Here is a 16,818-nt window from a genome sequence, read left to right on the forward strand (position 1 = left end):
AAATAAGGGGGGGGGGTTTGAGGGTTTTGTGGTGTGGTTTTTTTTTTGGTTTTTTTTTTGTTTTTTTTTTGTTTGTTTTTTCTGCAATCATTTTAGGTTAGTATGATTACGCCAATACCAAATTTATACGTTTTTTTTTAACTTTGAAAATATTTTTAACCACTAAAATATATATCTTTTACATTTTAAAAATTACAAAAAAGAAAATGGGCAGATACAAGTTTAGGCACCCTTAATGGTTAGTACCTATGCAAACAAACACATGGGCTACTTGCTCAGTGAACAAGTCTGTAGGAACATGTTCACACACCACCAAGAAACTTTAAGACACAAAAGAGCACAGTAAAACCAAAAACACTCCGTTGCAAAGAAATCACAGTAATCAGCAAGTGCTAGTAAAAAGATATAAAAAACAGGGTATTTGGTTTATTTTTCAAAAAATGTATACTAAGCTGCTCCACCAAACGTCAAGGTATACCCATATAGAGCATGTTCCTACAGACTTGTTCACTGTGCAGGTAGCCCATGTGTTTGTTTCCATAATTTTTCTCTTGTGTCTACAAGACTAGGGAGTTACCCACCACTCCTTGTGGGCTGTCTGCACAAAAACTGTTCCATTCAAAAACTGTTCCATTCAGAGTGTCCACATGGACATTTCCTCTCTGAACCCTGCTCACACAGGTAATATATGCAATCCCTATCTGATGTATTTAAAAACCTGATCATCTGTATATCAGTTAGGACTGCTCTATATGGGTATACCTTGACGTTTGATGGAGCAGCTTAGGCCTCTTTCACACTTCCGTCTTTCAGCTCCCGTCACAATCTGTTGTTTTTTGAGAATGCAGGATCCTGCATTTTCTGATAGACTTGTATTAGCGACGGATTGTGACGGGTGGCCATCCGTTTCATCCATCTTTCACTGGATCCTGCATAAAAAAAGTCAGTCGGGCAGAGAAGACGTTCAGAGGAATCTTTTTTTTCTGCACGTCGGAAAATCTGTCAGCGACTCATCCTGCGCTGCCCGTCACTGGCTACAATAGTAGCCTATGGGCGCAGGATGTGTCGCTGCCTGTGAAAAGCAGGAATCCGGCGACTGGTCCCACCTTTTCAAAGAGCATGTGTGGAAGAATTAACCGTCAAAGAAATTCTCACTCGCTCTTTCTTTTTTACTATTGATGCTGCCTATGCAGCATCAATAGTAACAAGATATGTGAAAAATAATAAAAAAAATAAACGCAATATTCTCACCTACCAGCGTTCCCGCGCAGCATCACCGATGTTTCCGGCAGCTAGCGTTACTTCCTAGTAATACACTGTGACTTCTCACGAAATTTCGCAATGTATTACTAGGAACGCTAGCTGCTGGAAGAAACGCTGCACTGGAACGCCTTTAGGTGACAATACTGTGGGTTTTTTTTGTTTTTTTTAAACCTGGTTTGTGTTGTGTATGTGTTTTCCGCTGCGAAGACTCATACACAACAGGTGCACATAGGCTCAAAATGCCCTATTTTTTTACATCTTTTTACTAGCACTTGCTGATTACTGTGATTTCTTTGCAACGGAGTGTTCTTGGTTTTACTGTGCTCTTTTGTGTCTACATGGTTAGTACCTAGTATAATCCCCTTTTGAAAGTATCACAGCTTGTAAACACTTCTTTGCAGCCAGCCAAGAGTCTTTCAATTAATGTTTGGGGGATTTTCATCCATTTTGTTTTTTTTTTTTTCCTTGGAAAATCTTTCCAGTTCTGTGTTGGGTCATCTTGCATGCACTGCTATTTTGAGGCCTAGACAGATTTTCAATTATGTTCAGATCTGGGGACACTGAGGGCCATAGTAAAACCTTTAGATTGCACCTTTTGAGGTCATCTATCCTAAACACACATCAAAATTCACTAATTATCCATTTGTTAGAAGCCATCCTCTTTTCAACTTCAACAAATTCTTGATGGAAACATAACTCCATCTGTAGAAAAAAAGCTGAAGTTTCATTGAATCCATTCTTCCATCTACCCATGAAATTTTCCCCGTGCCATTGCCTGCAACACAACCTCAAAGCATGGTTGATCCACTCCAATGCATAATGGTTGGAGAGATGTTCTTTTCCTGAACTTCTGTGCCCTTTTTCCCCACACACATGATCATTGTGGCCACAGTTGTATTTTAACCTCTTTGGGCCACAGAATTTAGCTGTTAAGGGACGCCAACTTACTCAACGCTGCAGCCCCGTTCCCGCACTTCTTCCTCCTCCTGCTGCTGCCCAGGATTTGCGCACGGCTCACTAATCCCTGGGCACTGCTTCAGGCTCTCGTTCTCGCCCTCTAAAAGGGACAATGCACACATCCCCAGCCAATGGCAAAATGTAGAATAATGCATGCTTGTTGCATGCTTGCTAGTTCTCAGGTTACCTCTTCTAGTTTGTCTTCCTGTGCCTGCTTATATACCAGCCATGTTTGCCGTACCTGCATGAACCTGGTGTGCTCACCTGTATACCCCCGAGCCAGCCTGCACCTGCTGTGTCCCTGTATATCAGCCAAACCTGCATTCACCTGCCAGTGCTTACCTGTATACCAGCCATACTTTCCATACTTACCTGCTCTTGCCGTGTCCGTGTATCCCAGCCATACCAGTCTGCTCTTGTTTGCCCTTCTGTACACTAGCTGTTCCTGTATGCACCTGCCAGTATCCGCCTGTATAACAGCCGTTCCCGCTAACACTTGCCATTCCTGTAGTCTTGCTGTGCCAGCCTGTACCAGACAAGCTTTCAGTTTCTAGGCTGTTCCAACTCCATGTCCTTGGGGGTCAACAGCCGTTCAGCCAAGGTTCGTCCTGGAGTAGCACCTGGTGTCCATCTGGAGCCAAGTTTAACCCCACAATCAGGGGCTCTAGTCAGGTGTTCACCTAGTTACGCCCCTTCAGGCTCTCCTCGGACCAAGGCACAGTGGTTCCACCACTATATCCGTTACACAGGGCTTTTTTTGAAAATACATCAGGCTTATTTAGATGTTCTTTTGCATACATCGGACTCTGAATTTTATGGTAAGGACACAGGAGAGGTTTTCTTCTGATGATTCTTCTATTAAGGCCATATTTGTACAGATGTCTCTGAACAGTAGAACAATGTACCTCAACACCAGTCTGCAAAATCTTTCTGAAGGTCTTTTGCAGTCAAGCGAGGATTCTGATTAATTCTTTGGAATGCACTATCTAGGGCAATTCAATTAATTCCCAATACCCACTGTTTTAAGCGTGCCCTAAAAACGCTCTTCTTCAGACTGGCCTACCGCCTCAACATACTTATCTAACTATCCCTGTTTTTTCCCATACAAAATTTTCTGCAAAACCTGGATGCTCAAATAATCTGTTCACACCCTTCATGCAATTAATATCCCTCTGTGTCTGTACTTTTACACACACTGGTTGGTTTCCAGTTCATGCAGCATTACATGAACACTATCTATTATATTGGCTGGACTGTACAATGCAAGTAATTGTTACAATCCACCTCTCGTGTCTCCGATATTCCCTCCATAGATTGTAAGCTTGCGATCAGGGCCCTCATTCCACTTGCTATTTGTTGATTTATGTGATTATTGTTGTGCTGTGATGTCTTTCTTTGTCTGTACAAGTCCCCTCTAAAATGTAGTGCTGTGGAATGTTGGCGCTATAGAAATAAAATTGTCATTATTCTGGTTTCCTTCTCTAGCAATCCTACGAGCAGCTCAGCGAAATTTAGCTTGGTCTTCCAGACCTTATCTTGACCTCCACTGTTTCTGTTAGTTGCCATTTCTTAATCATATTTTGAACTGCGGAAATGGCAACTTGTAAGCGCTTTGCTATATTCTTATAGCCTTCTCTAGCTTTGTGAGCCTCCACCATTTTGAGTGCTAGGCAGCTGCTTAGAAGAACCCACGGCTGCGGTGTTTGGCACAAGGTTAGAGAAGGCTGGGTTTTTCTAAAGCTGGGAAATTTGCATCACCTGTCCTTTCCTAACGATGATGGTGAACAAGCCATAATCCTAACAGGCTAGGGTTTGAAACTTTGGTCAAACTTATCTGAGCGGACAAATCTACAAGGGTGCCAAAACTTTTGTATCAGTCCATTTACCTTTCTGAAATGTTTTAAAATAAAAAAAATATAAAAGGTGACTTTTTTTTTTTTTTTTGCTTAAAATGTATAGAAAGTAGGTCATCTTTAACTCTAGGCCTTTTAGAGATCATTTAATATTCAACTTACGGTAATTGTTCACAAGAACAGTAATTTTGACTAGGGGTGCTCAAGCTTTTACATGCCACTGTAAAGTATGTATGTGTGTATGTTCCTGCTCCATACAGCCCACAGCGACTGGAGACAAATGTATGTTGCGGGGTTAAATTATGAAGCCTTCAAAGATGATTATTAACAGATTCATAAATGTTTTATTAAACTGCAGGTTGGCAAAGTTTGTTGCTGAGCAGAATGGAAACATTGGGCTCATCATCCGGAAAGCTGTGAATGCGTACCTGGATGGTGCTCTGTAAGTCACATTACATTTATTTATCTCAAATATCCGTTCACCCTGGGGGGAAATTGAAGCAGATCGGTCACCAGACTTCACAATAGACTGCATATATTAATACAAAAATAACACGAAAAACTAGTATACCCCTATTGGTGCTGGGATATTTTATCATGCTATTTCAGTGGTCTGTACATCTAGGAGGCTGGCCCTGTCATCTCCATGCATCAACAAATGAGTTCCGCATTTCTGCGGCTGATAATAATAATAAAAATAATAATAAAAAATAATAATAATCCACCTCTTGGGGCTGGTGTAGTTATTGTGGAAAACCATGTCATAATGGCTATATAATGCTTTTTAAAGTTTTCACGCTAGATAAAAGCTAGAGCTGGACCCATAAAATGTAATGTTAATCTTTAAACTCGAGATTATACTGCAATTGTGACATGGATATTCACAATAAATATAGCAGCTTCATCAGGTCTAAGCGATCAGTTTGTACGATACAACCTGTAAACGTTATTAATCTGGTGACTGAACTGCTTTAAGAAGGGGAGTCACTGAATGGGGCTTAGCTGCAATCCCAAAAAGGAGTGGCGCTTCTCAGATGGTGGTACCACAGTCTGCACCGCTAGAGACCTTCTTATAAAATTACTTATACTATTACAACCTCACACCAAGTTTCACTTGTGGGCAGATCCCATTCTCCACCAATCATAGCTTGAGACATATCCGAATTCCTTTAAAGTGACAGTGACCACATTAGTAAATAATTTAGGGCTATGATGGTAACAGATCTAATTTTTTTCATTTTTTTTTTTTTTTTTTTCTTGCAGACATGAGGCTTTTCTGAATTTCATCTTGACTGCAGAAGCCGGAGTGGAGATGTCGCAGACGAATGTGGCGTATCTTTGTGAAGAGTATTTAGTATGTACCTCTATATCATTTAGTAATATCCTACGGACTATGGACTACAGCTGTGTCCAGCAGCTATATTACAGGATCTTCCACTGTAGGAAATGTCGTGCTATGGGAATCAATGTAGAGTGATCAGCATCTACCTAGGATCGTCTGTAACCTGTGCCTGCAGCGTGGCGGACAGGCCGGGTTGTGCCTGCAGCGTGGCGGACAGGCCGGGTTGTGCCTGCAGCGTGGCGGACAGGCCGGGTTGTGCCTGCAGCGTGGCGGACAGGCCGGGTTGTGCCTGCAGCGTGGCGGACAGGCCGGGTTGTGCCTGCAGCGTGGCGGACAGGCCGGGTTGTGCCTGCAGCGTGGCGGACAGGCCGGGTTGTGCCTGCAGCGTGGCGGACAGGCCGGGTTGTGCCTGCAGCGTGGCGGACAGGCCGGGTTGTGCCTGCAGCGTGGCGGACAGGCCGGGTTGTGCCTGCAGCTGCTCCTGCACATGAGGGAATATCGTCCACATATCTACATTCACACTGGGGCTATTTGAAGCAATCTGGTTAAACATTAATAAATACGCTGTCCAACAACCCCATATTACTAGGTTACCACTGTTAAGGTCCCCATACAGATTAGACTGAAGTCAGCCGAACCCACTGATATTGGCTTAATATATACAGAATCCTCTCGACTCTTCTCCGGCATATGATGTCGGGGGGGGTTGAGAAGAATCCAGAACTTTGAATTTCCAATGGCCAAAAGTTGTTGTTTTTTTTTTTTTGTTTTTTTCTGGTATGTAAGCTGCTGCCAGATGCGTCTGTCATATAGAAGACCCGAGCCATCGGCTAACATTATAGGGGACTCTGGAGAGAGAGCCGTCGTATAGCGCTGTAATGTGTATGGGGGGCCTTAGTGCTTGAACAAGTCTGCCAGACTGTCAACCGTTGAGGTGGCCATTAGATGATTTGAAGGCATCTGATGTGATCTTCAACATGCCCAGTCCTCTTTTTCTTTTTTTTTTTTGTCACGAGATGGTCCTCTCCCCCATATACAGTAGGTAGTTGAATCATTCTTCCGGCAGCGATCTCTCCTGACTCCTCCATACATGGGAGCGCTCGCTCATGGACTCATCCGGTGGTGGCTGATTTAATCGATAACAAAAGGATCTGCAGTCTGAGATCCTCTTCTCTGGTATCATCTGTCCGGGAATATTCTGGAGGCCACCATACACATTACTTTCACCCGATCCCACGGATATTGGGGAGTTTGGCTCACTCCACCGGTGTATGGTGGGCATGATCTGCTGGAAGAGAGCTTGTATGATCACATCCAAGTGCTGCTGGGTATGAGCCACTACCTCCAGCAGAGAAGGGCACTGGGGCCAGTCATTTACTGTCAGCAATCAGATTATTCTAGGATTGGATATCGGTGAAGAATCCTGTTTATTGTAACCGCTCCCTCCGTGTACTGGATGTTCCCCCATTTAGTTACTATTAATCTTCAAAACTGCCGTATGTGAAGCATTATGGAAGTTATAGTGACGCATTGTATCACACTGCTTTGGTAATGGCTACAGACAAATGAAACAAGCAGGGAATAGTTGGAAGAGACCAGAAGATGATTTATACACCAGAATATAAACATGGAGGAATTCATCATACCCATGTGCATTGTGTGATGTAAACTATGGGGATCCGGCCGCTCAGTCCAAGAAAGAATTAAGAATATGTCTAATATAAATATATTATATGTTCTATTATATCACTCACTATTATGGCTATTGCCGATTTTATGTAATGGCATTGCAGTTTCTCCAAACTTATGTTTGTCCTTTTTGCAGGAATTGTCTGCAGCAAGTTTTGGAGATATTTGTATTTGGAGATACTATAACTTGTCTGTACATCAGAACAATCCTCCTAATTACGGTATGTATTTTATAAACGTAAATACCTTATTAGGTCTATGTTTTACATAAATTCACAATGTGAATTGTGCACATGTACCGGTAAGTCTCCATATTTTGTAGCTGCAACACCAACTATTGACCAGTAGATGGCGCTGCAAACATGTATACACACACACACATACACCACTTGCTCATCAGTGATTTGTACTGCGCCATGTCTTTTTGTATTTGGTAACCTATAAATGTAGCAGTGATCGTTACAATATCTAATACCAATTACATACCATCTTTTCCAGCTTTATTGAAGGTGGGTGATATATATTATTACGGTGGAAAAAATCAGCACAAAGACCTGGGACTTTCCATGAAGATGTACACGCAGGCCGCGCTACAAGGCGACTCTCAGGTACATTAATACAGATTATGTAACATTGCTCTAAGGCTTCTTTTACACTTGCTGTGTTTTTTGCTGCCCGTTTTTGCGGCCCCAATACATTTCTATGGGGCCGCAAAACTTCATCGGAGCGCCGTACGCTTCACGGCCATGAAAAAAAAAAAAAAAAAAGCCTGCTCAATATTTTTCATGGCTTACGGACACGGCCCCCATTGAAAATCACGGAAAGAACGGAAGCTTGTTTTTGCTGTGCACCGTGGAGCCCGTATTTGAAAAACGGCAATCCGCAGGTTTTTGCGGCAGACCGTGAAAATTACGGCAATACGGCCCGCAAAAATCACAGCAAGTGTAAAAGAAGCCCAACTAGCAATATTCCTAGAAATCCCATATTTGTATTCTACCCTGATCTTCCATGTTCTGTGTGAAGAACGCCTTGTTGACCCGGCTCTTATTATCTTTTGTAGGGTTTTTTCAATCTTGCCCAACTGGCCCAAGAAGGAATTTCTATACCTGAGTATTTGTTAGGAGACCTGAAAATCGAGGCATCTTTGCATCTTGACAATCGTTCCCTGGCCATAGAGCTCTATGAAAGGTGCTGCTGTGGACCCCAAATAATGGGCCCCTTTTCCCGTCTCATCACATATGTAGCTAGTGTACATTTTTTCTTTAGTAATAGATATCTGCCGGCAATTTACCTGTTTAACTATTAGATTAGAATTTTTTTTTTTTTTTTTAACTTGCAAGTGAATAGTTTTGTGTTAATATCTGATCATATTCATTCATTCAGTAATTTAAAGAGAGCCTGCCACCCCCAAATTAGAAAATAAACTATTCTAACATTTACATAGGAGACTTTACCCACATAAAAAAATATTATAGCAGCTGAATACATTTTGGTGTATTACTAGTTGAGGAAGGGGCTCAGTGCACCGTTACACCCCTCAATTTGCATTTTTTTTGCACTCTGCCCAATTCTTTTTTACATCAATTGTTTCTCCTGAGAAAGTGCTGACAAACTCCATCTAAATACCTGTGAATTGATGGAATGTATTAATGTCCTCCATTGGGTGCATACTGTTGGGCTCCAGCAGTGTCAGTGCGCACATGCAGAGACGCAATCACTATCCATTAATATCATGGGTAGTGCTAAAAAGGAAAATTGGGGATATAAGAGTCCACTGAAGCCTTATAATTTGCATATAGATTAAGTCAATTTTTCTGCTACTAATACATTAAAAATTATACCAGCCGTATATATTTTAAACGGTAAATTCCCTAATATAAATGTTTTTAAAGTAAACCTGTCACTTGCTCAAACAGATTGAGTTGTCATACTGTATACCTTGTAAAGTACCAGAGCTCCCCTGATTCTGCAGCTCTTTTCCATTTTGCTCCGTGTTGTACCATTGCTAAGATATTCCCTCTTCTTGCTTCTGGAGTGCAGAATGTGAAATCTCTGCTTGCAGACCAACTGGGCATTTCTTCAGAGTTATCTCTGGGGCTATGCTCTTTGAGCCCTTCCTCCTATACTCTGCCAATCACAGGTCAGAAACCGAACAAAGAAAACCTCAAACTTATGGTCTAAAAGGGAAGTACAAGGACTAATTGAGGTTTTTAATAAAAATATCTTTATTACACAGAAGTGGTAATCGGTAGCACTACAACAAAACTAAATATATTTGGTCAAAATACTGGTATAATCCCTACTGTCTGTACAAACGATATATAACTAAGAAAAGATAAGCACCAGGATACACTTAACTCCTTTGTTTTCAGTGTATGTGGAAAAAGAAAAGGGCAGGATCGTGTCAAAAAGTGACCTGCAGCAGTATATAGAAACTTGGTGACAGTGCAGGCACAGAGTACGTGCAAATATAGGGTAGGGAAGTGTTAAAGTGCAATAGAAGCAGCTCAGGGGAAATAAAAAGGCTTATACCTTTTTTTAAGGTCCACCGGTCCAAGCACAGTGCACACCCCGACGCGCGTTTTGGAACGGAGTCCTTCGTCAGGGGGTGAAGAGGGCTGAAAGTGCACAGCTCCAGAGATAACTCTGATGAATTGCCCAATTGGATTGCAACCAGAAATTTCTTTAAGTAGTTTATTTTGCATTTTTGGGGTGACACTCCCTTTACTTATATGCTTTAAAAGATTGTGACCATAGCTGTGTAAACATAGCCCTACTATTTTTTGCTGCAGCAGGATTTTTGTAAATTCTTTATCCAGCCAAGTGGTTTTGCAAAACTACAAATAGGTCAGAATTCCTGCTCCTGGTTCGGATAGCTTTATCTTCTCTCCCTCCCTAGACTAGACAGCAGGAGGGCTGAGAGGTTAGCAGATCGGAAGAATAGAAAGGGAAGACATTATATAGAGTCTCAGGGGGGTAAATGAAAACAGCCATAGAAAAGGAGGAAATCGGATGAAAAGGGAAAGTGCAGGATAGAAGCAGTGCTGATAACTAAGCAAATGACACCCATGAAAGCAGCACCCTGGGTACACATACAAATTACATCCAGCCTACATTACAGGGAGGGACAGTCCCAGAAGAACAATCAAGCACCAACATGTCTTTGACAAGGACATTTTTTTTTTTTAAAGATTTCTAGCCATTTGTTTATTACCATCTGTAACATGAAAAAGTATATAGAAACATTTAGTCTTACTGCAGTCATGAAGTTTTCTCACCAGTATTGGACAAAATAAAATGCGTGAAGCTGGTGAGAAGCATGAAAGATATATACCAGTAATTAGACATGAGACCACGTAGGAGACACATGATACATATTATTTCTTTCATGATTGTTTAGAAATCACTTTCCTGCTATTTCTGCAGGTGTCAGAATCTCAGCAGTGACGAGGCCATCAGTCCTTGCACATTGGCACTGCTTTACCTGCAGCTGACTGACGCTTGGCACTACATGCTGAATTCCTCTTTGGTAATGTTTGGCACTACCCTTCTTAACACATTGCACAATAACTTTGGACAATTTCAATTTGCTTTTTTTTTTTTTTTCTACTACTTTTCTAGATTTATTTACTGGTGATTGTCACAGTGGCTACATTTCTACTACAGTGTGTGTACAAGTTACAAGGTGAGACCTCATCAAATATCTGTGCCTAGGCCACCCGGCTTCATTCATTGCAAAGGCAGCCTGAGAATCTACAATCGTTTCTTAATTCTTCACTGGGACTGGTGGCTACAGAATATATGTATGCCTTCATTTATATTGAAAAGCCGCAATGTGCCTTATGCATCTCATCATGGCGTTCTGATTGCTGACAGTGAACGAGAATCTTCATAGTTTTCTTCCAGAAAACAAAATGTTGTCATGGTCCTGTCATGAATACACAAATACAGGACTAGTGACGAGAAAGGCCACACCTGTAATGCTGTGCTCAGAGGCGTAGCTAGGGTTTTGGTTTGGGGGGTGAAGCTTCTCAGTGGGCCCCTATCCAGGTAACCTTGATTACAACTGGGTGACGGCCCCTAATAGTGGAGGAGAACCTCAGCAGATGATGGCGCTGTTACTAAAGATAATCTCTATATAAAGACGGACATTGATATTACCGCCATATGGTCAGTGGTAGATACCAGCCCTACAGAACATATAAGAGATCACAGCACAGTTGCAGATAAGGACTCACCGCTGACATTCTTTCTGATGGAATCCTTCACTTTTCCCGTCTTTTCCATCTGGCCCAGACCGACATGACTTCTTCCAGCCAGGACTCGTCTGCAGAGAATACAACAAAGACACACATTTCACTTCATATCTTCAGCACTGTCCCCAATGGGACTATTCCCAACCTGCATAAAATCCTCATCCTGCTGATACCCCAATACTGAGCCGCTGTTGGCATATGTGTCCCTATTACTGCACCTGCTGTGTGGTTCTCTGTGCCCTCTAAATTCTAAAGCACCCCTCTATAATATAGTAATGCCAGGTGCAAGTGCCCTAGAAAACAGAGCCCACATTCTGTACCCTAAAAAGTAGTAATTCCCTTTGTGCCCCTTTGATAGCCACAGTAACCTGAGTTCCCCTATAACAATAAGTTATAAGACCACTTTACATTTATTAATGTCCTGAGTCTCCGTCCTGTACACGGTATGATGCTCTTATACACAGTATAATGCCCCCTCACTGTATATACTGACCCCTTAGTATCCTCCAAACTGTTTGATAGCTCCAACACTGTAATCCCCACACTGTATGATGCACCCCCATAGGCAAACTCTATATAGCATAATGTACCCCCCCAATAGGCAGACTCTATGGTGTAATGCAGCCCCTAATATAATGCACCCCCATAGGCAGCCTCTATAGCAGTGCTCCCCAAATCCGGTCCTCAAGAGCCACCAACAGGTCGTTTTCAGGTTTTCCTTAGTATTTCACAGGTGATGGAATTATTGCCTGTGCAGGTGATAATTTTATCACCTTGGCCATACTAAGGAAATCCTGAAAACATGACCTGTTGGTGGCTCTTGAGGACTGGAGTTGAGGAACACTGCTCTATAGTATAATGGAGCCCCTAATATAAAGCAGCCTCAATAGTATAATGCAGCCCCTAATATAATGCACCTCCATAGGCAGCCTCTATAGTATAATGCAGCCCCTAATATAATGCACCCCACATAGGCAGACTCTGTAGTATAATGCAGCCCCCATAAAACAATAAATTCAATACTTTCCTTTCTTCCTGGTTCCTCCGCTGCCTGCACATCTCCGGACTGCAGGCACCAAGTAGTGACTTCATCGCAACCCAGTCAGTGACTTCAGATGTTGAGGGGGATGATGGGAGAGTAACGCTTCTTCTCTCATCAATGCGGCCAGCTGTATTGGCATCTAGTAGATACAGTTGTACTTGTGATGACGGGTGAGGGGACCACTGCTGGCGCCGGGCTCCCCTCCTGCTCAGGGGCCCATAGTTGCTGGATGGCAGAGCAAGGAGATCAATTCTCTAAGCTCTGCCTCAGAATGAAACTATGCACACTGTATGTATGCTGTGCACACTGATAGTTACAGAAGCGTTGCTCCAGGTGGGCCCCCTCAAAGTGTGGGGCTCGGGGCGACCGCCCCCTCTGTTCCCTGGTAGCTATGCAACTGGCTGTGTTCACAAAGAGGGTTTTGAGACTTTTTTTGCTAAAAAAAAAAACTGCATCAAAACTAGTGTTGAGCGATACTTTCCGATATCGGAAAGTATCGGTATCGGAAAGTATCGGCCGATACCGTCACAGTATCGGAATCCAATCCGATACCGATACCCGATCCCAATGCAAGTCAATGGGACGAAAATATCGGAATTAAAATAAACCCTTTATACACTTGTAGGTTCATTCTACATGAAGGAAAACAACTAAGAATATTGTAGGATGTATTGGGGGACGTGGCGGAGATATTAAAGGGACAGAGGTTTAGCCCAATGTAATAGAATAGCAGGATTTTTTATTTTTTTTTATGAAGTTCGGCGTTAGAAAGAATTTGACTATGTTTTTTTTTTTTTTTTTATGTCAGATATTGATGTTTCACTACTTCCACGCCCTTCACCTTCTTTTTTACTTCTCCCACGCTTTCTTCTTAATTATCCTCATCATCAGCTTCTTTGACATCAACTTCTTCACCTTATTCATCTTCTTCTTCATCTTCTACCTATTATTTTTTGGGTTACATTGTTCATATTCTTTTTATTTTACTATTATCTTCATCATATTCAACTTCTTCATCATATTCTTATTTGTGACAGGCATTCCCGTAGTTGTTATCTATAAAAGTTTGAAGATTACACCTTCCGTTCTGCCTGTCACAAAACAGTTACATTTGTCCGCGTTCAGTTTGGCCTGCAGCATCAGGCTTTATCCAGGGGCACCACGAGGAGGAACGGACTCACCCCCATACACTGCTTAGTCTTCTTCTGCTTATAATTTAGATAATATTTTTTGCTCTGATATTTAGTGTTATGCTTAATGTTCTTCTGCTCTTTGTTCTGCAGCCTCTTGTTCTTCTGCTTCTCGGTCTTCCAGGTCGTCGTCGTCTCCAGGGTCGTCGTCTCCGGGGTCGTCGTCATCGGGGTGGTCTTCAGGGTCGTCGTCTCCGGGGTCGTCGTCATCGGGGTGGTCTTCGGGGTCATCGTCTCCAGGGTCGTCGTCATCACGGTGGTTGTCGTCTCTGGTGTCGTCGTCATCTTAGGGGTGGTCTTCTGGGTCATTGTGTTTAGTCTCTTGAACTTGGAAATGTAGCAGAAGGTACAAGAAGGCTGAGAAAATGCCGAGAACCAGCTGATGGAACTGGAACTCGGATGGCTACCCGAAGGTCCAAGAGCCAATGGAACTACCGAGGACCAGCTGACGTTACTGGAACCCGGTTACTAAGCAGGAGGTACCTGTGCTGAAAGCACTACCAAGGACCACCTGACGTTGGTGGAACTCGGATACCCAGAGGGAGGCACCTAAGCCAAAGGCTCTGCCCGGAACCAGCTGACGGTACTGGAACCAGGATGGGGAGCAGAAGGTACAAGAGCAAAAGACACTGCCGAGAACCAGCTGACGGTGCTGGAACCCGGATGGGTAGCCGAAGGTCCAAGAGCCAATGGAACTACCGAGGACCAGCTGACGTTACTGGAACCCGGTTACTAAGCAGGAGGTACCCGTGCCTGAAAGCACTACCAAGGACCACCTGACGTTGGTGGAACTCGGATACCAAAGGGAGGCACCTAAGCCAAAGGCTCTGCCCGGAACCAGCTGACGGTACTGGAACCAGGATGGGGAGCAGAAGGTACAAGAGCAAGTGTCTGCGTGGCTTTTGCAGGACACGATGCCGGCTGCACAGCAGGGGAACAGCTGGCGGTGCTGGACCCCACTGACACATTGGCGAGGTGTTTTTCTCTGTGCAGCTAGCACATCTGGGCCCCAACTGGCGGTTTGTTAGAGCCCAGGGTCAGCAGGAGGAGGAGCAGGAGGAGGAGGAGCAGGGGGAGGGGAGTGTAGGCCGAAGCCTGCACTGGCGGCAGCTTTGGGTCTGTTGTGTCTGCGTGGCTTTTGCAGGACACGTTGCCGGCTACACAGCAGGGGAACAGCTGGCGGTGCTGGACCCCACTGACACATTGGCGAGGTGTTTGGCTCTGTGCAGCCAGCACTTCCGGACAGCAACGATCGGTGTTGGAGCCCGGGCTCTGCAGGTGGAGCAGAGTGTAGGCCGAAGCCTAATTGAACCGATTTCAAAAGTCACCTTTAACCCCCCCTCAGGGGTTACAAAGTAGAAGAGCCACAGCTTATGCAGCAGCAGTGCTGCGCAAGTCAAAGGTTGCTCTTGTAATTTTTCTCCTTGCACACGCTGAATGGAACACGTATAACATTCAGCCCTTTATACAGTCAAACTGTGTAATGGAGGCGCGAGTTCCCTTTGTAATGAGACGCAGCACAGGTGTCAAGAATCCCACCTTGGTGCTGGGTGCAGCCTCCCGAGCGTTGTTATTTGCTGTACAGGAGTCTGCGCTGTCGTGTTATCCCCTGGCCTAGCGCCGTTAGCGCTGCCCATCTTCTGGCATCATGTAATGTCGGCCGGTGCGGTTCGCGATGACCATGAATCCCAGCCCCGCAGTGTCTTAACATTGTTAAAACACTGCGGGGCTGGGATTCAGGGCCTGGCGCAGCACATATGTTGGCCTCTCACACTCGGGTCCTTACACCCGCTTCAGACTGTGCGGCGTCATCTGATCCCTTATCGCATGCCACGGCCATGAAGCCGCACAGTCCGAAGAAGGCGGAAGGAGAGGAGGGACAGGCGAACTGATGCACTGATCCTGCCCATGAATCACACCCTCGCAGTCCCAATAAATAAGACACCGAGGGGCGTTGTGTGGGTCAGGGCGGCCGCAGAGGCGCAGCCAGCCAAACAATGATGCCAGAAGACGGGCAGCGCTACCAAGGGGGTTGCAGCGTGTCATTACAAAGGAAAGTCACACCACCGGGACGGTTAAATGGTCACACAGAGGACACATTTCAGACGTGTTTTCAGTTCCACATGTGCGAGGAGAATACGTTTCTGAGCCACCTTGCACACATGCAGCATTACCGCTGTACAAGGTGGCTGGATAACGTAAAAACGCCTGGGGGAGGGGGGACAGGTTCCCTTCAATTTCAGTTCTTGTGTCTGCGTGGCTTTTGCAGGACACGTTGCCGGCTGCACAGCAGGGGAACAGCTGGCGGTGCTGGACCCCACTGACACATTGGCTGGTGTTTTTCTCTGTGCAGCTAGCACATCTGGGCCCCAACTGGCGGTTTGTTAGAGCCCAGGGTCAGCAGGAGGAGGAGCAGGAGGAGGAGGAGCAGGGGGAGGGGAGTGTAGGCCGAAGCCTGCACTGGCGGCAGCTTTGGGTCTGTTGTGTCTGCGTGGCTTTTGCAGGACACGTTGCCGGCTATACAGCAGGGGAACAGCTGGCGGTGCTGGACCCCACTGACACATTGGCGAGGTGTTTGGCTCTGTGCAGCCAGCACTTCCGGACAGCAACTAGCGTTGTTGGAGCCCGGGCTCTGCAGGTGGAGCAGAGTGTAGGCCGAAGCCTAATTGAACCGATTTCAAAAGTCACCTTTAACCCCCCCTCAGGGGTTACAAAGTAGAAGAGCCACAGCTTATGCAGCAGCAGTGCTGCGCAAGTCAAAGGTTGCTCTTGTAATTTTTCTCCTTGCACACGCTGAATGGAACACGTATAACATTCAGCCCTTTATACAGTCAAACTGTGTAATGGAGGCGCGAGTTCCCTTTGTAATGAGACGCAGCACAGGTGTCAAGAATCCCACCTTGGTGCTGGGTGCAGCCTCCCGAGCGTTATTTGCTGTACAGGAGTCTGCGCTGTCGTGTTATCCCCTGGCCTAGCGCCGTTAGCGCTGCCCATCTTCTGGCATCATGTAATGTCGGCCGGTGCGGTTCGCGATGACCATGAATCCCAGCCCCGCAGTGTCTTAACATTGTTAAAACACTGCGGGGCTGGGATTCAGGGCCTGGCGCAGCACATATGTTGGCCTCTCACACTCGGGTCCTTACACCCGCTTCAGACTGTGCGGCGTCATCTGATCCCTTATCGCATGCCACGGCCATGAAGCCGCACAGTCCGAAGAAGGCGGAAG

General features: G+C 44.8%; 1 protein-coding gene across 1 annotated transcript in view; it reads left to right on the forward strand.

The window, feature by feature from the left end:
• SEL1L3 (SEL1L family member 3) overlaps positions 1-16,818 on the forward strand; it is a 99,054-nt gene that overhangs the window by 70,126 nt on the left and 12,110 nt on the right. The window contains exons 17-23 of the mRNA XM_077279942.1: positions 4,432-4,515; positions 5,337-5,427; positions 7,241-7,325; positions 7,603-7,712; positions 8,165-8,292; positions 10,531-10,633; positions 10,726-10,789. Coding sequence (XP_077136057.1) covers positions 4,432-4,515; positions 5,337-5,427; positions 7,241-7,325; positions 7,603-7,712; positions 8,165-8,292; positions 10,531-10,633; positions 10,726-10,789 — 665 coding nt within the window. The remainder of the gene's footprint in view (positions 1-4,431; positions 4,516-5,336; positions 5,428-7,240; positions 7,326-7,602; positions 7,713-8,164; positions 8,293-10,530; positions 10,634-10,725; positions 10,790-16,818) is intronic.

Source organism: Ranitomeya variabilis, chromosome 1 (genome assembly GCF_051348905.1).
Source record: "Ranitomeya variabilis isolate aRanVar5 chromosome 1, aRanVar5.hap1, whole genome shotgun sequence".
In the NCBI taxonomy this organism is placed as follows: domain Eukaryota; kingdom Metazoa; phylum Chordata; class Amphibia; order Anura; family Dendrobatidae; genus Ranitomeya; species Ranitomeya variabilis.